The sequence below is a fragment of the Pyrgilauda ruficollis genome, unplaced genomic scaffold, assembly GCF_017590135.1.
Source record: "Pyrgilauda ruficollis isolate IOZ18807 unplaced genomic scaffold, ASM1759013v1 scaffold124, whole genome shotgun sequence".
Taxonomy (NCBI): domain Eukaryota; kingdom Metazoa; phylum Chordata; class Aves; order Passeriformes; family Passeridae; genus Pyrgilauda; species Pyrgilauda ruficollis.
Window position 1 is genome coordinate 121,368 of NW_024510766.1, and position 23,307 is coordinate 144,674.

At 43.8% G+C, this 23,307-nt stretch overlaps 1 protein-coding gene across 3 annotated transcripts in view; it reads left to right on the plus strand.

Annotated features, from left to right (window-relative positions):
* LOC121365938 (WT1 interacting protein) overlaps positions 1 to 5,693 on the plus strand; it is a 79,691-nt gene extending 73,998 nt beyond the window's left edge. For all 3 annotated transcript variants that reach the window (XM_041490554.1, XM_041490555.1, XM_041490556.1), the window contains one exon: positions 1,638 to 5,693. In XM_041490554.1, coding sequence (XP_041346488.1) covers positions 1,638 to 1,790 — 153 coding nt within the window. In that variant the 3' untranslated portion in view covers positions 1,791 to 5,693. The remainder of the gene's footprint in view (positions 1 to 1,637) is intronic.
* Positions 5,694 to 23,307: the final 17,614 nt, after the last annotated feature.

The following is a 23,307-nucleotide window of genomic DNA, read 5'->3' on the forward strand; positions in this document are numbered from 1 at the left end:
GGGTTTATTTTCCGTTCTGTTTCATTATTCATTTCCCCATTTGAGGCAAATCAAGCTGCCTCCACATCTGCCCAAGAAGGCAGAGTGCATTTATGTACAGAAATCAGGAGTTAGCCATGTGTCAGCAGGGGTGGGTTACTGCCTGATGCTCTCAAATCAGGCTCTCTGCACACTGCTGGCCCCCAATGCTGCTGGAAAAGTGAGTGCCGGTATTTTGAGGTACACAAGGTATGCACATGAAGACTTCAGCAAAGGCTGCCATGACTTAGGCAGCCACTTCTCATCTGCTGCTGATGTCACTCTCACCTGGTGGCCACATAGAGTCAGTGGTCAGGTTGGAAACTTTGCAGCTTTTCTGTGTCATCTCTTTCACGTGCAACCATTTGACTTCTGTGGAGGAGTTCAAGCCCTTCTGCAGATCTCTGGAGCCCCATTCTGAAACTGGAATCCACTGACAAGGCAGGCTTTCTCCTTGCAGAAAGAGAATTCAGTTTTGGAGAGGGAAGACGATATGAACAGTTGGCACATCTGTAGGGCATCTGAAATTGGTAAATTCTAATTTTAAATATTGTATAAATTGCTATAAAATAATTACATAATATGTAGCAACACACAGAAAATTACCTTGGCACATACTTTGATTAAGACCTCTCTAAACTAACACTCCAGTTTTAAAGCTTACTTTAAAACCTATTTTCAGTCTTATTTCAGTATTGTAAATTGTGAGGATTTAAACTTGAGCTGTGAAAGCTGAAAAATTATACTCTGTGCTCACTTAAAAGCTTTGCATTTGTTTTCAGTACTAAAACCACCTATATACCCAGTTTGTTCTGTTTGGTTTTTTTTCTTTCTTTCTATTAAGTGCACAGATAAATACTCAGAATCTCTGGTTTCTCAGAACTGATCACAGTAATCATTTCTAAGTATTTAACATACTTGAAACATTAAATCTGAGTACCAAACTTCAGTGATTTCCAAATGCCCTCAGAACTACAGTGGTGGCAGTTGGAAATCAGGATGGTCCCTATTGCAGTGTACATAAGAGTCAGCAGCCAGGATCACTGTTAGCTGCTTTTCTCTTTATCTCTGTCTCTCTCTGTAGTTATGTGTCAGTCCCAGAGGTACCAGCATTTCAACTAAAGATGGACCACTGGCCTTGAAGTCTTTAAGTTCTTTTAATTCCAAGTTAGAGCAAGTGTAGACCTGCTCCAGAAGTAAGATATGTCACCTCTCCCCCCTTTTGCCTTCCCCTCTCATTCCCTGCTTATGCTCCCCCACATCTGGCTCGCTGCCTTGCTGCAGAATCAGCTCCCCCTCTGTTCAAGCCTCTTCCAGGTTGTATTTGTCAGGGTCAGCCCCTGGCCCTGGCTTTTGATTTGCATCACCATTTATTAGATGGAGAAGAGACCAGAATGGGAAAGAGTGGTGAAAAAGAGGCTGGACACTACTACAGCCTGTCCTGTTGGATTTCAGTAGTGTCAGTGTGAGATGGTCGGGATGCAGCTCCCAGGAGCTGTGGAGGCTGCTGGCCTTGGAGGTGGGGAGGGAGCTCCTGGGGCTGTGCAGGACAGGGCAGCAGGGCTGGGAGAGGCCTGCCTGAGTCCCTCACTGATCTGGGATGTCTCTCTTCCTTCTAGGACTGTGGCTTGCAGCTCAATGATGAGGAAGGCCATCGTTGTTACCCCCTAGAGGGCCACTTGCTCTGCCACAGCTGTCACATCAGGCGCCTTAATATCAAACTGCCATCACATCCACCTCCAAGCTACCCCATGCATGTCACAGAACTCTGAAAGACATTTCCATGATCAATAAGCCGTTGGAAAGAGAAGACAAAAATCTAAAAATTACTTTCGTGTTCCTTTAAAGATGAGGTTCCAGTAATAACCATCTAAACCAGCTATTTATTTTTTGAATCAGAGGTGAGGGGTCCTTTTCTGATCTTGTACATATGCATTCTTTTATCTAGACATTTTCACTGAGACACCGTCTACTTGAACGAATAATTCACCACTAAACTGTATCTGTAAATGGCAGCATTTCTAAAAACAATGGTACAAAGGGCTGTTCTGCACTCCCTACTCTCTTCCTTCAGTGGAGATTTCACCCAAGTAAGGAGCGTAGAATTACTTTCCAAAAGTTAGCACCTTATCATATTGCAGCAAGCGTGATAAGATAAATGCTAGCATTTTAGCTAGTTTTGTTGAATTCTGGTCTTAGAGAATACTTAGATTCCAGAAGTAGGGAATAGGCAGCAAGCAGGTGTTTTAGGCAGGGCAGTTTTCAGCAAGGTTAAAGGGTGTTCTGTGAAGAAGTGTCAGGCCAGCTCTCCATCCTACAGGGTCCCACAGTCATTCAAAGACTAATTATTTGGTTTGTTCAAGAAATGTGGCAAGCCTCTGATGTAAAACCCACAGTACAGAGGATTGTATCCAAAAGATTGGCACATGCAGGGTCAGCAGTTGCAGCTCTCTGTAATTGCTGGCTGTGTAGCCATGGCTTCAAAATGCATTCCTATCAATTTGGCACTTATTAAATAATTCATCTTTCAAACCTGTTTTTTGTTCAGTAGGGTTCTATGCAAAGGTACACTTGTCTTTATACTGCTTGTTTTATCCAAGACTTCATTTGTTACCAACTGCTTCATGATTGTATGTTGAGACATTATTAAAGAGAGGCACAGTGGTTTGGTATTACCTTTTCAGCTTTGTGTTCTTTCCGAGATTACTTTTCAACTGATTATGGTGATTGTCTTCACTGGAAAGCAAAGTGCAGTATGGCAGGAATGGTAATTTAGAGAGTCAGACCACGAAACATCAGTGTTTACAACAAGTGTTAGCTGTACATAGAATGTACACACTTTCATGTTTTGCATAAGCTTTTACAGTACCCTCAGACCTCTGGGGAGAAATATATGTCTTCCGTATAGGAAGTTAGATGAATCTTTTTTTATGGTTGGTTTTCTACCGTGTGCTGATATTTTACACGCAAATCACACATCTGTATGTCAAAAAAATTCCTTGCATTCTCATGAGAATTGACCCAGCCTTCCTGAAGCTGCAATTTATCATTGCTGTCTTTAACTGTATTCAAAGTTAAAATAAAATAAAATTCTTCAGCCCCAGAGGAAGTAGAAATACCAGACTGGATTCTTGGCATGTGTAAATTGGGACATTTCCATGCCAGTTCTCAACACTTGAGAATCTGCCCGGTCCGTTCGGAAACGATCCCGTGTTAAATTCAGCATGCAGACTGATGGAATGACTTATTTGGCAACACCATTGCAGTTTAGTTTCTTATGCTCCATTGACTTTTTGAAAGCCATTTGTGGTGCTCTTGAAAAGCACAAAGAGCATCCAATGGCCACTAATTCCTAAGTGGAATAATTAACTCCCTTAACAGAACTTTTTGATAGTCTGGAATTTCCTTATGAGGAAAGGTGGGGGGAAGGGGAAGAGGAAAAATTCCTGAGAACTATTTTTTCCGTTAGTAAGGAACAAAAAGGATGCTTTCTGAACTTCTGCCAGACTTCCATTGGCCTGGATTAACCTGAAGGCTCCTGGGCAAAGTAATTTTGTAGCTAATGTATATCAGTACACGTTTAATGTGAATGCCAGGATTTGAAGTAACTACAGTGCAGTCAGTGCCACATTTCTGCACTGTGGTCCAAGAGGCCTGGCCTGCAAGCAGGAGGCCAGGGGTACACTTGCACTTCTGCATTTGCAGACTCTCCCTCTGTGTCCATAGTCAGCAGCACAGCCTCAGGAGGAAGTGGAAGTACATGTGCCAGCAAATGTTGGAGAAAGGGGAAAAAAATGTCTTAAACTGGATTGTATGACTAGGTCAATTCCTTCAGGTTACTACAAACATGGAAGGTGACAGAGCTTCAGGATAAACTTTTAGCATCAGCTGCAATGCTCTTTCCATTGCAGGAGGGTGCTTTGGATCACGGTTAGCTTTGAGGCATTTTCACTTGCATGTCTTTACATGCAGTTTTTACCCAGATTAAGAAATCATTAAAATACATAGAGTAGGTTTGGGTATGTTCCTGGGAACAAATAACAGTTACTTGCTGAACTGGAAAAATGCTTTGCTCTACCAGAAGAGAAGCAAAACCTTTGCACTGACAGTGGACAGAGCTGGAGGTGACTTACCCTGGCATTCAGCCCAGTCCTCTGCCAGCACCTTCCTGAACACTTTGCCTCTATCGGGGCAGGTTTAAGTTTCCAACATACTTTCCAAGGACCAGCACACTTTCAAACATGTACATACCAGACCATTTCTTCATGTTTTTTCAAAATTATCATCCTGTAGAACAGAGTAATATTTAATTTCATTTGACATGCTGATTTTTCAGTCTCTTGTAGTTCTGTGCAGTTCTGATCTGTTAAGTGTCACCATGGTAAAAATTCTGAAAGGTAATATGTCAATATAGAACAAGCAATTTGTTTAAAACCAGAAAGCAGCAGCTGTTGTTCTAGTATTTTCTATAGACAGATGCATTCCATTACTGTATTACAAAGTGCAGCTTTGCTTTTCCAGCATTTACTATAAAAACTGGGGCTTGAGTGAGATTTGCCAGGTTTGGTTGGGTTTTTTTTTTCAAGTCAAAGAGAAAAATAAAATCAAACCTAAAATAATGATGTGCTGTACTCTTTAGTGCTAGTGACAGTTTCTGCACATTTTACCTCCTGCCTGGGGAATAACGTAAATGAGAAATCTCATTTTAATGATTTTCTTACGGAATATTCTTACATTAAATCACTTCAACACAGATGAAAACTTCCTAAGTCCATCTTACAGTGCAATTGTTCTTCAGAAGCCGTTCCTGTACTTTCAGAATATTTCCATAAAGTTACATCAATACCAAGCTGCTCTCATTTGCATCAGGGCTGCCCTTCCCACCTCGGAGGGGACCCTTCCCAAGCCCCCCGGCAGAAGCTGCTGCGGGCGGTGCGGGGTCCCTCCCACGGGAGGGCGTGTTCCAAAGAAAGGACCAAAATCATCCTTTGAAAACAAAAGAATGCACTCAGAGAATGGAGCTTACAGAGAGGGTTTGTTTGGGTTTCTTTCCTTTTCCTTTTACTTGTGTGCACGTGTGTGTATATATTTTGTAAGGTGGAGCTTCAAAAGGAAAATATGGTTAGAGGAACTCTTTAAGACCAGAAATTCCAGAGTAGTAAAGTAAACCAAAGCTCTAAAGGAAACAAAAGCTGCTTTCTTGTGTTTCAAGAAAAGTTTAAAAGTTTGTGATTCATCCTGTAACTAATGCCGTAACTAGAGTATATAATTTGACTTAAATTAAGTTTTCATTTGAGAAATATTTTCATTTTCTTTAAAAGAATATAGTTTTCTTCCAAGAACTTGGACCAACGTTGATTTTTATTTTGTAGGAAATATATGAATTCCCAGTTTGTATATCATGTAACTAGTTTACATGCTGAAAATATACATTAGTTAACTATTTTTGTATATATATATCCTTGTAAAACCTTTCAATGTGCTTCTGTCTTTTAGTCATTAGAATTACTTGTGGTTTTGTGTTTCAGTGTTTGATTTCCTTGACTGTTGAAGAAAAAATTGGGAAATGTAGATTTATTTATCTAAAGAAGAAGCTACTTGCTATCATCCTAAGTTATTTAATATTAAAGTCAGAAGTTTCATTTAACCTTAGATGCTATAATCGGCTTTTTTCAATAAAGACATTTTGTAGTTATCTCTGGTTTTGTACTCTGTTGCATGTAAGTATTTTATTTTTATTTAATCTAGGTAGGCATTAAAACAATTTTCAGGAGCCCTTGTATTGCCTACAGAAATGCCTAACTGATATTAATTGATTGCAGCTGCATTCATGAAAGATTTTGGTCCTCTAGTGCAAGTGTTACTAATTAAGGTCTAAAATATGCCCACAGCTAACGTTCTGCAGCTGCACTTAGAAAAGAATTTAGTCACTCTGGCACTTTTTAATTAAGCTTTAACCAGTCTGGCTAGTTCACATGTCGGACAGTCAGTATTGAGGAACACTTCCTTTTCAAAACTCTCATTATTTTTTGGAGTGTTCCACAAGAGAAATATTTGCCTGGGCTATGAACTTAGCTTGAAGCACTTGGACCTTGGTTTGGGGAATTTTCTCTATATTCCTGCTAAGTCACAGTAATCCAGAAACTGGCCAGAGCTCTGATAGGATCAAAGAGATCTGTGTTTATCTGTTTTGCCTTTCTGAAGCTTTTTGCCACATTCCTGTCTCCAGTTTCATGGCACAGGTAGGAGCCTGGTCACATTCACCTTCCTCGTGCCGTGGTGCTGCAGGAGCAGCTGTGTCTATTGGGTGGAAGGTGCACTGGTGTCTTGTCTCCAGCTGGCCAGGGGAGAGAGGACAGCAGCCAGTTCCTTCCTTGTTTCCTCGTGGTCAGTGTCCTTCCTTTCCATCAGGCTTGGCAGCCTGCTGTCCTGCTGAGTGTTGTTCCCTGCAGTGAGGGGCAGACATCAAACACTCACGAGCTGCTCTTGGGTGTGCAGCCACCCTCCCATCAGAGGGGCCTCTGCAGCTCTGCCACCCTGGCTTGGCAAAGCCCAAATGACTTCACAGCTGGAAAAGAAACTTCCTGGAGGTTTTCCCACAATGGCTATTTTGGCAAATTTTTCTTCTGCACAGTCAGAATGGAAAGAGTTACAGATGCCACAATTGTTTTAGGGACAGTCTGCACTTCAGTGCTTTGAAACAGATGTACCATACTTCTGCAGGGCCTTCACATACATGCTATTTTCTCACTCATTATTTTCAAAAATTCATTCAAAATGAGCAATCCATGCCCTCCTTGAAGGAAAAAAAAAAAAAAAAAAAAAGCACAAAGACTGGCCAACTCAAAGCATTTTAGCAGGGCCTTACTACATGGGTGACACAAATGTACTTAATAAAAATCTAAAAATCTAGGACATCTTAATGCAGCAAAAATTTACACCAACTCATAATCAACTGACTGAAAAGAACAGAGTACTTAAAATCTCAACTGTTCCATGTGGGCCTCTGTGCAGAAAGCACATACTGGAGAAATGAACATTGGTTCATGGCAGGGTGGGTGTGAGTCCCACCTGGCTCCTGGGGAGCACCACCAAAGGCTGCACTGTGCTGGGTCCCTGGCTCTGTGCTGGGTCCCTGGCATGGCAGTCAGCCCACAGCCTGTGTGTTCTGACATTCTTGAACCCCATGGCTGCTAAACCTGGCGTGCAAATGATTTGGGAGGGCTTGGCCAGCCCTGCTCTTCCACCTTACCAGCCACCCCCAGGGCTGCAGCCCTCACCTTGCAGCTACTTCACAGAACCTTCACAGGATGCTGCCAGGCTGACACAGAGACATTTGTTAGTTATGGAAATTGTTAGGAATATGTCAAATAGGCTGGTGAGGCTGTCTTCTGTCCCCACAGTTCATAGAATAAATGAGGATGGACAAGATGTCATTTGATGCAACATACACACATGCACACACACAAAGCCAAATATGTGTGTGCACACAAATCATAGAATTGATTAGGTTGGGAAAGACCTCTAAGATCATTGAGTCCAGCCATTAGCACAGCCAAGGCCACCACTAACCCCTGTGCCCAAATGCCACATCCACACATATTTTCTATCCACCCAGGGATAGTTATGCCAATGCTTGACAACCTGTTCTGTGAAGACATTTCCCCTGTTATCCTACCTAAACCTCATCTGGCACAACTTGAGGCCATTTCCTCTTGTCCTGTCCCTGTTCCCTGGGAGCAGAGCCCAACACTCCCTGGCTGTCCCCTCCTGTCAGGAGTTGTACAGAGTCAGAAGGTCCCCTGAGTCTTCTTTTCTCCAGACAGAGCTCCTTTCCAGCTCTCTCAGCCTCTCCTGGGGCTCCAGCCCCTTCCCCAGCTCTGTTTCCTTCCCCTCCAGGTCTTTCCTGTAGATAGGGCCCCACAGCAGAACACAACACTCAGGGTGTGGCCTCAGCAGTGCCAAGAAGAGGGTGACAATCACTGCCCTGGTCCTGAAGCCCACCTGTGTGCTCCTGGTCTCGTGTTCAGCCACTGTCACCAGCAGCCCCAGGGCCTTTCCCTCTGTGCGGAGTTCCAGCCCCTCTGCCCCAGCCTGTTGCTGTGCAGGGGGTGGTTGTGACCCAAGGACAGGACCCAGCATTTTACCTTGTTGACCCTCACACTGATGGCCTCAGCCCATCCACCAAACCTGTCCTGATCCCTCAGCACAGCTTTCTACTCTCCAGTAGGTCAACACTCCCACCCAACTTGATGTCATCGTTAGACTTAGCTGAATTTGCTAGAACTATGATCCCAGTTGGTGCAACCAGCCTCATGCTTGGGGCAGCTTGCAGATAAGAAAATTTGAAGGAGAAACTACTAAGCAACGTCTGGAAATAGTGAGCAAGAGCTACCAGACATGGAGAACGAGACAACAGTCTTCACTGGGTGTCTAAGCTGGACATGAAAATGTCACTCTCTAAATAGAGGGCACTGGTTTCTGGAATAAAATGCAGGTCACTCCTCAGCCACCACTACTGGGCTCATCAGCAGCTGATTTATATATCTTAAAAGCTATGGGGTTCACTGTAACTTCTGATAAAACTCCAGAAGACAAAAAAAATTTCTTCCTGTTCAAAATTCATTTCAGATCCTATCACAGAGCTAGATAAAATCCCCACCATCTCTTTACGCTTTGAGACAGCAAACCCAAGTTCCCATGTTGTTTAAGAACAATCTCCTGTCTGCAGTACCTGCACTGCCTGTGCTGTCAGTTTCTGTCCCATCTGAAGACAATGCACAACATTAGACAGCATAAATCACTGTGCTCACACAAAGAGCACAAGAGCAGGACAAACTGAAAACCGTGCAAAAAGTAAGAAACCGTGAGGAGGTCTGGTTTGCCAGAAGTGATAAAGTATCTATCCAGCAACACATTTAAGAACGAATTCTTAAAGGCTTGCATCACAGCTGAAAAAAGAAATCCTCAAACCCCCTCATTTGTGTGTACATGTCTGGGAAGCCACTGCCTTGAAGAACAAGGTCTGCTTTGGTTAGTCACAGTAATCAGGCAGTTAAGTGGACTATCCAAAAAAACCCATGTTCATTAAAAATTTGGCACATTTGAACTATTGCAGGAAAGTTAAAGCCAACTGATCAGTTAATTTCTGGCTGCTGTGGCGAGGCAAAAAGCCAGGGACACCCTCAGTGGCTGCAGCACGGGAAGGGAGCGGTGACACACACAGCTCCCAGACGGTGTCAGCAGGGCTGGCACTGCTGGCCCTGGCACTCTGCTGGGTCCTGCTGCCTGACAGTCCTCAAGGGCAATGGGACAGGTCAGGAAATCCCTGTGTCAAGCTGTCTTTCACCATCTCAGGTCTGCAGCTGAAAACTTTGTGAGTCACACGCAACAAGTATATCAGAGGGAAATGAAGCAGTGATAAATTCTGCTCTGTGAGGCTCAGGTGTTGGGGGGCTCTGGTCTCACCTCGATGTCTTGACCTGAAGTTTTCAAAGCTCACACACTGTGGATGGATACACAATAGAGTAGGGCAGAACTATTAAAATGGCCTGTGTGGCAGGGTGCAGTGCCAAGGAGAGAATAACAAGAGTTATCTGCAGTACCTGCAAGCCACATGTTTAGCTGCACTTACCTGTATCAGTGAACATGGGTTCCAAATTTTTTTTTCACAGAGCTTTGGTGATGCAGGGCTGGTGTCCTGCATCAGACATTGCTGCCTGTCTCCCAAAAGGATAGTGATGACACTCCACACACGGCGCTGCCTGGGCTCACCTGGGAGCTCATCCTTTTCCTCACTTCTTCCTATGTCAGAAGAAGAATAGGGGAATAAAAGCACCACAGCTTTCTGCACCATTTACTTTCCATTCCTTATCAGGGCATTTCCCAGCAAGGGAGAAGAGGAAGCTGGCTGGATACAAGGCTGAGACTGTCAGCACAGTCTCACTGTCACACAAGAATCCTTTTATAAAAATGGCAAGTCTTGGTCCAACCAACATTATGATCACTTTAGACACATTCTACTGCTTCTCGTCATGTCTTATGTTGTGGAATAAGTCATTTGCTACCTACATTCCTCACCCATAAATGCTACACTGCAGTTTATTTGTCTTGTTCTTCTTTTATCACCACAATATACTGCAGTTAATGGTAAAAGTGACAGACATGCAACTGTATTTAGATCTGCCTTTACTTGGCTATTTCATTCTCTATTTAAAAGAAAATATATTTTTAAAATTACTTACTCTCCTTGTGATCAGCTGTTAGCTGCTCACCTACCCACAGCACATTTTCAAATCTATAGATAAAAATCTATTTTTTAAATCCAGAAAACCTTATTTTTAAAATTAGTAAATGTACTTCCAGCTAATATATAACTGGCCCATCATTTTCCAGAAGCCACATCAGCATGGAGAAAAATTAACAAAAATATCTGTATGGAAGAGTCCATGAATGCCCCCTGAAAAGGAGCAGAAGTCCTTAAAGAATGTGCAGTTCAAACAATCAGAAAAGAAGGAAGGTGGAGCAAGACAAAGTTTTCTTTTAATGTTTCTTGGATAAGGCCTTGAGCAACCTGATGTAGTGGGACGTGTCCCTGCACATGGCAGCGGGGGCTGGGACTCAATGATTCTTTAAGGTCTGTTCCAAACCCTAACATTCTGTGATTCTCATTTTATTCTGCAACATACAGAAGAAAACCTGCTAAACCAATGGGTCTGGCAGCCACCAGACAATGCTTAGATAAAGCATGATGGATTTCAGGGTATAATTTAACTGATTTTTTTTTTTTTTTGCATTAATCATGATATCTTCAGAGGTGAAATATTTTCCTTTGCTGATGAGCCCAAAGATAGTGTGAAGTTAGGCAGCTACTGCACTGCAGTCAGTAGTTTCCATATCACCTTTCCCAAAAGTTTTATGGCTTTATTGGCACTCGGGTCCAAGGATCTCCTGCAGCAGGAATTTGCTTGCAGGCTTAGCAGGCACAGTCAGGGAGGACAAAGGAGGAGGTACCAAAGGCTGCTGTTTTCCTTGAGCTGCAGCCTTGTGTCTGAACGTGCAGCCCCAAGACAGCAGCACTGCAGGGAGGTTGCTGCAATGCTCAGCAGTGCTCCTGTGTGAAACAGGAGACTCGAGGCGAGCCCGGCCGGGTGTGATGTGCCAGCTGCCCCCGGTTGTGAGGAGCAGCAGAGCTCTCTTGAGGTGGTGCATGGGCAGTCTCTGCATGCTTTGTCCAAAATCTCTGCAGTTTACATCACTGCGTTGTCCTTTGTATCTGCTTGTGAAGAGAGCAGAGGTTTTGTTTGTCCTCACAGTGCCTCCCACCTCAAAAGAGCCCCAATACCAAATATATGAACTCACTGCAAATAATATATACAATTCAATAGCGTTCAATACTGAGTACTCGATATATACAACAAATATATATGTACTCAATATAGACAACTAAAAATCCATATGTGGAGTGTAAGTGGGCTGAAGGGTTGTTGTGTGCAAAGTTCTCCTTTCAGAGGGAAGCTGGTCACATCAGATTCACTGACAAAGGGTTAGAGAGTATTTTACATGTTTCCCAATATCACTTCTCGGGGGCAGATGATAACCCCACTTACATGTACATAAGCACATCTCCTCTCACTGTGTGACAGTACTTACTCCTCACTCCCTCTCCAGCTGAAGTGTACCAGCTATCCTGTTCTACCAGGAGAGAAGTCTCCCTGTCTGAGCTGCAGATCCACACCCAAGCTCAGGCAGCAGAGGCAATGCCCCCTGTGGCCATGGCAGGACACAGCCTGGGGACAGGCCATGGACAAAGACGGGGACCAGGCTGCAGGGCTGCTGTGGGGGGTCTGGATGCTGCCCCACAGCCACCCCCAACAAAGCACAGGTCTGAGAGCACAGCAAGATGAGCCCTCCTGGGGTTTGCTGTGTGTGCGTCTCAGATGGGAGAAAAAAGCTGCAGCATGTAGAACTAAAGTAAAGGTGGACAAAAGGTGGGAGAGCCAGAGGTGACCCAGCCAGGGGCTGGACTGAAGAGCAGTTGGTCATTGCTCAGTCTCCTGCATGGTGCCAAGTGCGCCAGCTTTGAAGGACATGAGAATGTCACCAGAGGCCTTTTCCAGCAGAAATGCCAAAGTTATTTCAGAACAGATACCCTTGAGGAGCATCCTCTGTCCTCCCCAGTGCTTCCTGGTGTACCCAGCAGAGCCAGCTACCAAAGCGAGCACTAGGAAGGCAAGAACAGCACCTCAGTTCCTTTCCTCCTCTGCCAAAATGCTGGGAGCTGAACTCATGGAGCCCCCTACACTGTGTGAGGAACCCCCACGGCTCTGTGGTGTTCCTGCCTGAGGAGATCAGCAATGGTTATCTGGGACACCCTGGAGTGTCCCTCCTGCTGTGCCTGCTGCCGTGAACTGCAGTGACCTCCACTAAGCCCCTCCACAGCAAGGCCAGGTTTAACTGTGTAGCTATCTCTTTCTTTTATTTATTTTTTTAAATTTTTTTTTATTATTTTTCGATAGTAGAAGGTTCTGGAAGTCACTAAAAATAAGTTTGTTTGGGTTTTTAAGCCTGATTCAAACATATTTGTGTCGTCTTTCAAGATAGCACCTCCCCCTTGCGCCTACTTGACAACAGATTTGTCAGTCATTAAGAATGCTCTGTATGCACAGAAATATCTCGGGTTACTTTTCCCATAATCAAAAGAAAACAAATCCCAGAGCAGCCCTGGCAGGCCGCTTCCGGCCAGCCCTGCTGCCCCCATGAGACACATCAGGCTCGGCTGCTGCCTTCAGAGGGCAAACAAGGGAGTTTGCTTCCAATGGAAAATTAGACACTGAAAAACTGACTTCGCCCCCCACCAAAAAAAAAACAAAACAAACCCAAAAAACAAAAAAACCAAACCAAAAACACCCAAAAAACCCAAACAAACAAACAAACACCAAAAAACAACCCTGGAATAAAAGCCCAAGCTCTAGCGCAGCTACCTCTCCACTAAGGCTATCCCAAGCCTTAGATGGATGTGTGTGAGAGCTTGGGCTGGATAAGGCAGCACAGAGGTGCTGTCCTGCTCTGCTCCCAGGGCTGGCTGGTGCTCCCTGGCAGGAGCTGGCAGCTCCCAGCACCCTGTGAGCAGTGCTGGCCCAGCTCAGCCCAGCTCAGCTCCCACTGCCTGCTTCTGCTCAAGGGCTTGCTCCCAAAAGGCCCTTCCTGATTATAGAGGATTGGCATTTAGAAGGAACTGCAAAGTTTTTTACCTCATTATCCTCCTTTAAATCCCTCCCTAATACCTTCTTCTACTGTTATGATTAAATGAATTTCACCAGTTAGAGATGGTAACATGCTACAACCTGTATCTATCCCACTTAAATTTGGACAGTAAGTTTCTGAGAGAAAAAAACCCATTACACGAAAGACAGTCTTGCAACTCCACAAGTTTAAAAGTAAACACCAGTAAATCCTTCAGTATTACCAAAATCTTGGTCTAATGTAACAGCAGTTCTGCTATATGAAGAATTTTTATATCTGGTACTGAAAGCTGCTCTTATTAAAAATGGAAAATGTAAAATGAAAAAAAAAAAATCTATCACAGCCATCCTTAGCAGTACCACTCCTGCAGTGGCTTTACATTGCTAGGTATAAATTAAAGAGATTCCATAGGCAGTTTGCAATAATTTACTCAATTAGCCTTTTGCTTTCCCTGTCCATTTTATGTAACATTGGTGAGAAAATTGCTGGCTGCTATCTGGAATTGTTGCCGAAAGCTTCTGGAATGCTTTGCATTCTTGTGATGGGGACCTTAGCAGAGACCACTGTCGGCACTCTTGGGTCTGCAGGGTCAGATGAGTCACTGCAGCGTCTCCTTTTCACGTCTGATCAACTGTGCAAAATCCTGGGGACAAATACTCCTGCACATTACTCTTATGTCCTGGGGATCTTCATTCAAAACCATTCAGAGAAAACAAGCATGAAACAAGGCTGCAAAGTGACATCATTTAAGAATTTCAGCAGAGTTACAAAAAACATCTGGGGGCCTAAGCCAGCCTTTTGCTACCCACATACAGTACCCAGCACAATGGAGAGCTAATGTATTATTGTGTCCCTAGACTTAGTGGCTTAATAAATTATTTCAGCAGACCTGCTAATTCATTAGATGTCTCACCTTATTCATTTACAGCAGCTTAGAACATCCCAAGATGTTTAATCCTCATCTAGGCCTTTTTCCTTAAAAATATGTATCAAATATGTATCATCACACTGGATGTGCCGCCACGGAAATGCAAAATAAATGTACTGTATCATCACATTTTTTGGTGTGGAGTTGCACAAATTTCACCCCAGAGAACTCTGGAAAAGAAGATAATTACAGTAGCTTCAATCACAATAAAATATTCAGAAGGTGAAGCTCAAACACATAAAGGATTCCAGTTGTGAAAGGTTTTTCACTGCTGTTCACTGTGAAGAAATAACCAGAGGCACCACTGAGCATTGTCAAACCCCTGCTGCATCAGCCTCTATGTATGTAGGATTCCACAAACCACTACACTGGGATTTTATATTCATGTTTAAGCCAAAACCTAGTTCTTGTTCTTTGCTAATGAGAAGGGAAGGGCATGGGCAGGGAAATGTACAGACACCAGAGCATGGCAAAGAGTAAGGAGAGAAGACAGTGCCAAAGGAAAACACCTGCCTGTCTTTAATTTGGAGACAAATTGCTTCTCAGGGCTGGGTTTCATGAAAAACAGCAGCTGAGCGCGGCTCCTGGGGGAATGTGTTGGCCTTGGCAAAGCCACTCAGCCTGGGGACACAGCCAGGTCTTGGGACAACTTAATCCTCTCAAAGCTCTTGGTCCACGAGCAAAGCTTGATGCAACTCCCCACCCCTCAGGACACTTGAGGATCACCAGAAGTCAGGGACAGACCCCTGCCCTGTGTCCCCTGGCAGAGTGGACACCCCTCTCTTGACCATCCTCGTGTCCCATGGGGAACACTGTGTGGCCTCCAAGCAGCAGGAGCATTTGGAGAGATCTGGACCAGACATTACACAGGCAGGCTCTCCCTTCAGTGTTCATGTCCAGATCTCTAAGCCAAAAGCAGCAATGTCACACAGCTGCAGCCATCACAGCCCTGTCACCAGCATCACTTCTGTGGTGGGCTGCATGCCTGCCTCAGCTCCACACAGATAAGAGTGTCTGCAGCCAGTGACAAGCTTATACAATTGAAATACCTTCACTACTTGATTTCTTTACTTTCAAAAAGATGATACTGAGATGGAGGTGTGAAAACACAGAAGCCTTTCCATTTGAGAATGGCCCACTTCCCAACTTTTAAAGTACTTGTGTACAGGACACTGCAGAATGCCATACAGCCACCTAGTGCTGGAAAAAAATCACTTCCCCACATCTGGGACTGTCCTCTGCAGTCCCACAAGTGCAGTGGAGACCAAGTGTCCGGCAAGGAGGAACAAAAGCCAAGTCTCTGCAAAAGTCATGATGCACTTCCAGTTATGGACAGCAGCAAGTCTGAGAACAAAACTGATGTGCTGCACACAGGAAACAGCTTTTATCCCGACAAAGCCAGGGAAAGACATCCCACAAATGACACGACTGTGGCTTCTGTTACCTGTGGCACATCTCCTCAGTACTCTGGGTTAGGCTGAGTAGCAAGCAGATCTGCTTATTGTCAAGGGTGCTCAAGCTGCCCACCCCACTGCTGGCCCTCCCAGCTCTATCTCACCAAACATGTTGCTCTCTTCCTAACAGGGAAGACCAAGATTTTCTTCAGACAAATCTATCTAATTTCACAGCAATTTCTTGCCATGATAGGACTGAGACTCCCTGTCCTCATATCTAATCATGGCTATAAAATGAAAGCACAGCATGCTCCTTCCAAGTCACTTGCTCCCACATTCACCTGCTCGGGTGGAGTGGCACAGGCAGTCGTGCAGCTGTGCAGTGGAACAGATCAGGGAGCTAATCTGCGTTAAAACTCTTCCAGCAAAGAGAAAAAGAGAGACAGGGTTTGCATTCAGCCAGATTCATTACCTGGATCCTGTTCACTGCATGGGGAAACAGATGCTCATGCCAGCAGGAGACTGGGGCAGCACTAGCCCCTAGTACATTCAGCAAACTGCAGCCCCAGTCATCATGTCTGCCCCACCATGGCCAGAAGCAGCCAGCAGAAATCTGGAATATGCCCTGCAATGCCTCCACCAGGGCATAATCCTGATCAAAATCAGACTAGTTAGTTAAACCTTTCTTTGAAGCCTGTGTTTTTCCATAGCTTCTGGACTAGTTGCCTAGAAGATGGTAGAGCTAACCCCACTCTGGATGCATGCCATTTGAATGCCAGTTTGGAATATCCAAATTTATTGGGGGGATTTCCCCTTAGAATTTGAAAATATTCTGCCACACAGCCAGCTAACCGGGTCTTAGAGGGATATGGTCTCTTGTTCTCTTGCTTATAAGGGAAACTTGAAATAAATTAAAATTATCCTGGCCTCATACTAAAGGTCAGCATTGTGGGGAAAGATGACTTGCTCGGAATTCAGTCAGGAAGTTTAACACAAATAATCCAGCTTGAAGTTCTGTGAGAACAAGTCCCAGCCAACCAAAAAAAAAAAAAAAAAAAAAAAAAAAAAAAAAAAAAAAAAAAAAAAAAAAAAAAAAAAAAAGAGTGCTGATAGAACTAATTTAAGTATTAAATCTCTGTTTCCAAGCATTTTTTCCACTGATAAGCCCAGAGGCTTTTAAAGCTGCCATGTGAAAAATTATTTAGCTAGGTGTGAAAGAGATATATATTGGTACCTTCCCAGATAAACACAGGCTTTTATCAGGAGATTTGTGCAGGAATGAGCAGGAACAAGCAGGAGAAGGAACAAAGTGTTTTGTTACGCATTACTGTGCCGATAGATTGCACTGTACAGAGTGTCACAAATACTTGTGGTAAAGCTTTAGGCTGCCTCAAACTATTTTAGCAAAATGTTCATGCCATGAAAAAGGGAGAAGAGCTAATAAAACCCAACAGTTATTTGCAAATAACTATTTCTTTGTTAGTAAAGAAATGCCTTGCATTTGTACAGATGCCTTCTGTATCTGTAAAGCAACATTAGTCTCTATAAGGCTACATCATAAATTACATTTGGAATTGTTCAGGACTTACCTTAAAGTCTTTCTGGGCTTTCTCTATTCTAATCCCACTAGAAACAGGTGTTTAAAAACAGGTATTAGAATTAGTAAAAAATAGTAGATGCTCTGCCTTTAAGTTACTACCAGCCTTGAAATGATGCCTTCAAAAAGAATTCGGAAGCATTTATGATTTAGAGAATACATTTGTGTTTGTATCTATGTAAATACCTCTGTCCCTGTGGTTTTTTAATAAAGTCCATAGGGATGCAGTGGGTTAGGAGATACCTCCCAAAACTGAGGAAAAGAGAAGAACATGAGTAGTTGATTCTCCACAGATCTATACCTCTCTGGTAGGTCTGACCAAAGCCAAAGGGGCTATAAAGCATCTGCATCCAAAAATCTACATCCAGGCTCCACCAGTCTGTTTTGTTTTTCTGGCTGACCAAAAGCTGTTACCAAGAAATGAGCCTTTTGATCCCCTCTGCCATTTCAGAGCATTCAGCTCCACCAGTGAGTGGCTGCTCACATCAAACTGGTTGTACTGGGACTGGAGAAACATTAAAACCAATGAGCTGCAGTCTGCCTGTGACAGTCACATCACCCAGCGTGATGTGACTGTCACAGATGTCAGGAGTGAAACTGTCCTGCAGACAGAAAGGACAGGAACAAACCAAGGAGTCTGTCTTGTTCTTAAAAGAACTTCCATTCATTTCCAGAGCTGCTGAGCTTCAACAAAAATCAATTCCCTTTGAAAGTACACTAGGAAGCTTTAAATTCACTTTCTATACCTGAGTCTAACAGAACAACAGACAATCTATCAAATCCTAATATTAAAATAGCTTCCACGTTTTATAAACAAACACTTGGATAATTTTGCAGTTCAGAATTACTGTGACCCACATCTGAGCAGCAAATATGCACTTGATAACCGTGAATTAGCACAACTGTCCCTGCAGCTTTCCGAGATGCCTGTGCGGTGCCCCTGCCCGCGCATCCCCCTCGCGGTGCCGCACGTCGCGGCTCGCTGCTGCCCTCTGTGTCCGGCAGCAGCTCCGGGCCGCCGGGAGCGCAGCGGCGCCAGGATCCCTCTCCGTGACTCAACCTCCGCTACTTGACTATTTGTTCTCTCTTCTCAGCAAGAATAACTCGGGGAAAGTTACATTTCGCTCAGAAGAAAACGCCCGTGGCTGTAGTCCGCGTTGAGGAAAACACAGAAAGCAGAACGGAGCCACGGAGCGCTCCCTCACAAGCGGCACGAGGTTTTGCCACCCAAGGTGCTCTAATCGGACCATAAGATGTGGCTGTTCCCTTTCAGCTCTAATGAAGCATCAGCAAATGGATAACACATCTACAGCCTCTCCCTTTCCCCCTGTCTCTGGGAGGCAGGTGCAGCCTCAAGAAAGCCTCACAAAATGGATGCAGATGTGACAGATTTGTAAATTCCCAGGCAGCTATCTGGAAAAGCTCGCTGCTGCCAAAAATGTGCTCTTTGGAACATCCCTGAATGTCTTCTGTGTTTACAGCAATGGTTTCACTTCGTTCAGTTCCTCAAGAGAAAGGATCAGAAGGACATCAAAGAAATATTAGATCACAGGGAGTTTAAATGAACGCGTCTGCAGCAGTGCTCTTGCTCCAGCTGGTTAGCAGGGAGAGCCACCTGCAAGTGCTCTCCCAGAGCAACCATGGTGTTTTCTAATGCATGTGGAACACTTCTTTCACTGGAAACCCATTCACAAATCCCCCCAAACCTCAATTTCCTAGACAAGGTTGTGTAATAAAGTATAACCACAACGAATCCAGCTCTGCCTTGAATGGGAGAGATGTTGGTTTGTTTGTTTGTTTTTTTTTTTTAATGGTTTTTGGAAGGCTAGTTTTCCTGTACCATATAAAAATATGAATTTAAGCCCTGGCCACTTTGTTTTTTGTTAACTTGCTTGAGACTTTTTTTTCAGCTTGTCTTGTTTCTCAAACCAGCAAAAACGAAAAAATTCCCTGAAGTGTCATTTTTAATGCTGAACATTAAAGGCAAATGTTCCTTTTGGCCAAACCCACAAAAGTTCCTTCAACTCTGCTCTTCACTTGTAATTAAGAGTCAGACAGTCTATTAGTTATTCTGTTTCATTATTAAGTCTACAATGTACTGAAAAATAAGAAACAGCAATGCTAACCCAAAGAGTAAAATTCCTTTCAAATCTTCATTTATATATGTCATTCCAGCAAAGCCCTTTGGCATGACTGTAATTCAGCAGCAATCCCCCTTTTACAGCAGCCCTGTTCTTTCAACAAGCCAGTTAAACTTCAGGCAAATTTACTAATGAGAAAGCCTATATGTTTTCTTATTCCTTGCTTGTGTGTAATATTCATGAAACAGAGAATTAAGTTATCAAAGATGTCTTAAATGACACCTTACTGCTGAAAGACAGTGACAATTGATGACAGCAGAATATTTTGTGTTTCCCCCAGAACCCTCTTTCTCCAACAAAGGATATCAAGTGGAGTCCTAAAGTATCAGCTTAGCTTTAAGCCTATGAATCATGCCATAGGCAAGCAGAACAATCACCATTTCCAAGCACCAAGTCCTGACAGTCACCTCCTGAGCACCATCACCCCTGGGAGCTCTCTGCTGCTCAGGAGGTTTGGAGTTTGCCATTTATACCTCACCACATCTGAAACAGGTGAAACAAGCAGAGACCTGAATTCATGCCTTTTTAAGGATTCTCTTTGTCAAACTCTCCTTTTCCACCAGAGGAAGGTGAGGTTCCCCACAGCTCTGTGCTGCACCGTCCCTGCCGTGCTCCTGCCTCCACTGAAACCACAGTGTGACAGCAGTGACACACAGCAGCTGCCCCAGAACATTCTCTTACTTCCATGGGCCTGGCAGAGTCTCCCATCAGCACCTCCCTGCTCAATGTCAGGGAAATCTTGAATGGCTTGAAATCTACTTTTCAAGCCATTCATGGCTTTTAGTATCTCCAGAGCAGCAGTGGCAGCAGACAAGGGGGAAATAGTAAACCTCCTACTCCTGGATTGCTCTCGCAGTTTTTAAGGCACTTTTTGCCATCTTGGAGGACTAAAATAGATCAGAAAACCTCTTTTCCCATCCTTCCCCCTCCCCTACCAATTACTAATGAAGTCTTTCCGTGGTTGTGAATGTTTCATAGGGCTCATGATGAGGGGTAGTAAACAAATAAATAAATAAATAAAACCTAAGGAACACTCCCCTCTTCCACAATCATTTTTTGCCATAGCCACAAGCTCTGAAATGATACAAAGATGGAAAAAGGAATTCAGATGTCTACATGGGAGCTTATATAGCTAAAGCTTAAATATCTGAAAGTATAGCCCATGACTATACAGACTGCAGGCCCAAGAAGTCAGCTGCATGTAAAAAGATTTTAGTTGCTAAGTCAGACTCCAAGAGAGGTTTTAAGAGTTTCAAGAATTTGTTCCTCCTTTGTTTTCCAGCTACTTTGTTTGCTACCACTTTGCCATGCACAGTCCAGCCATCCAGCCTTGCACTAGCATAGACTCTCTCTGCAGGAGAGAGGGACCAAGATAACCTGAGACAGGTCTGCTGTGAAGGAAGCTTGTTGCACCTCTCCCAGCACACTGGAGGAGCTGAGCCCTGTGAGCTGCCTGTGGCAGTGGCACACCAGGGTGCCCAGCCCTGAGAGCCAGATGAGCTGACAGCACTGCTGGCTTTGCCTGAGTTCCCTGCTGGCAAATGTCACCATGGCTCATTCACAGGGCCCACCCCAGGCCCAGTCCTTCTCTTCCCTTCCTTTCGGATCCTTGCAGGTTGTCCCACCTGTGGGCAGCCAGGGAGGACCACAGCTGGCCTCACCAGCAAGGTCAGCAATGCTGAGCCTGCTTTCCATCCCAAAGAGCTTCTCTGGCCATACACAAACCTTCACTCACCAACCTGAGCTATGCATCTGTGTTTTCTTGCTTTGCTTGTAGCACAGCAATGTGATTGTATTGTGACTTTTTGGAAATGGGACATTTCTGGCAGTCCAACAGAATCCTCTGGGGAAAAGTCTCCCACATCTCTGTTTGTCTCCAGGGGTGCAGGCACAGACCATATGTGCACATCACAGGTTCCTGTGCAGGAATCACTGGTGTGCCCCATCACAAGACAAATCAATTCCCCGTGGCTACGTGGAAAATCCTGGAGGCAAAATGGAAAGGTACAATCAGTAATTTCCAAATACACACATACCCCTCCCATACTGGTTTTTTTTTGTTTCTGCATGCTCAACCTTCTGAAGTCTCACTCTAGAAATTGAAACCAATTCAGATGTTTTTATGAAGCTTAAAAAACCCTTTGTTATAGAGAGGAGTTTTGCAAAGGTCACAAGGATATCCCGTTCATGGATCAAAGCATCCCTTGGCAAGTATTTGACAGTGGGTAAATAATTTCTGAGCAGAAGCCTGGCTGCTAATTTCAAGTATATGAATAGATTCTTGCAGGATCTAGTTCTCCTGATTTCCCACTGTGAAAAGAGAGACTTGATGGAATCCAGGCAGCAATAAAGTTGTTGGTCTGAGATTTACCCAGGTAACACTAAGCATGCACCTCTCACAAACAAAGCAAAACCCAGGTAAGGGCTGTTAGCAGCAGAGAGCTGCATCTTTTGTAGTTACACTGGCATTCCTCCTAAGGAGCTGAGCAACAGCTTGCAACCCTGATCACTTACCTACACTGGGAAAGAGAACGGGTGGGCAGTATCTGTACACAGGACCAAGAAAGCACTGCAGCTCCACAGATACACATATCAAGTGGATATTCTGAAAGGAATTAAATAGATATAGAATTCTTACAACTGCTATAAAGTTTTATATGAAGAACACCAAGAACTATTTATCTGAGTTAAAACTTCTCATAATGTTGCAGGACATTTTGCCCAGGCCTGCACATATATTGAAAAGAATTCTCTGCAGTCTTTTTATGGCTACAAGCAAGCCAACACCAAACCTTGGTGCTGAAGATTCAAGGAAATGACAACAAAGATGAGAACTGCATTTTGAAACTTGAGCCTGCCTCCTATTCTGCCCAGAACAAATTTCCAAAGCTGAGATTTCTAAAAGGAATAGGGCTCTAAGTGCAAAGAGACATTTGTTTCCAAGTCTGCTATCCTAAAGTTTGGAAGGGAGGGAGTGTGGGTTCCTGTCAGCTGAACAAAGAGCAGCTCCCTCATGCACTGCCTGAGGAGTGGAGACAGGGACAGAAACGATTTTTTGATGTCTGTATGCTGATTGACTCTGTGGTGATGGACATCAGGTAAGATTTAGAAAAAAATGTCTGTGGAGAGGGAGAAAATACAACTCTGGATGGGCAGATTACAATATTTACTACTTATCTAAATCCAATTCGGTCTCACATAGAACTTCTACTTAAGTAATATAAGTGAAGGAGGGTTTCTGAATGAATTGACTACAACACAAGGTCTTTGTGGCTTTTCCTGGCAGAGTTCAGCCAAGGATTGGGCTTTCCATGGCAGTATCCCCACCAGTGGTTGTGAGACAGCTGAGAGGATATTTTGCACTGGACATTTATTCCCTCCTTAAGAACAATGATGAGGTTAAAAGGGAACCATTCAAGTGGACATAAAGATTGCACTTCAGTAAGCAAACATGGTGTGATGATGAACCAAGATCAAGATTTCCTTCCCAATTGCAAAGACCCTTACAAACCACGTGTGAGAATCACACAGCTGATACTTAAGAAGGAAAGATTTATGTTATAAATCAATAAAGTTACAATATTATCAGCAAATGTTAGAGATTCTCATGAAGTTTCTGCATCTGACCAAGCCTTGATCTGAGCTTCCACAGGGCTGCTGGTCTTAGACACCAACACATCTCTGCTGCTCCCTTCCTAAATGGAGGATTCAGGTGGTGTCTTGCTGAAGTCAAATGACACCAAAATAATCTGTAAGCTGGCTCTTCAACACCAGAAAAAAATAAGGTTACCCCACTTAAAACCTTAATCAATGCTTGAAACTGGCTGGGTATATGTGCATTTACTCCAATTCCAAGGGAGGTACAACTCAAGAGCATGACAAGTCATTCATGTCAGTGAACCAAATAAAAAAGTGTTAGTTATGATTAGTTACTGGTACACTCTCAGGTTCATCCCACACCATTTTTTCTCGGTTAAGGACAGC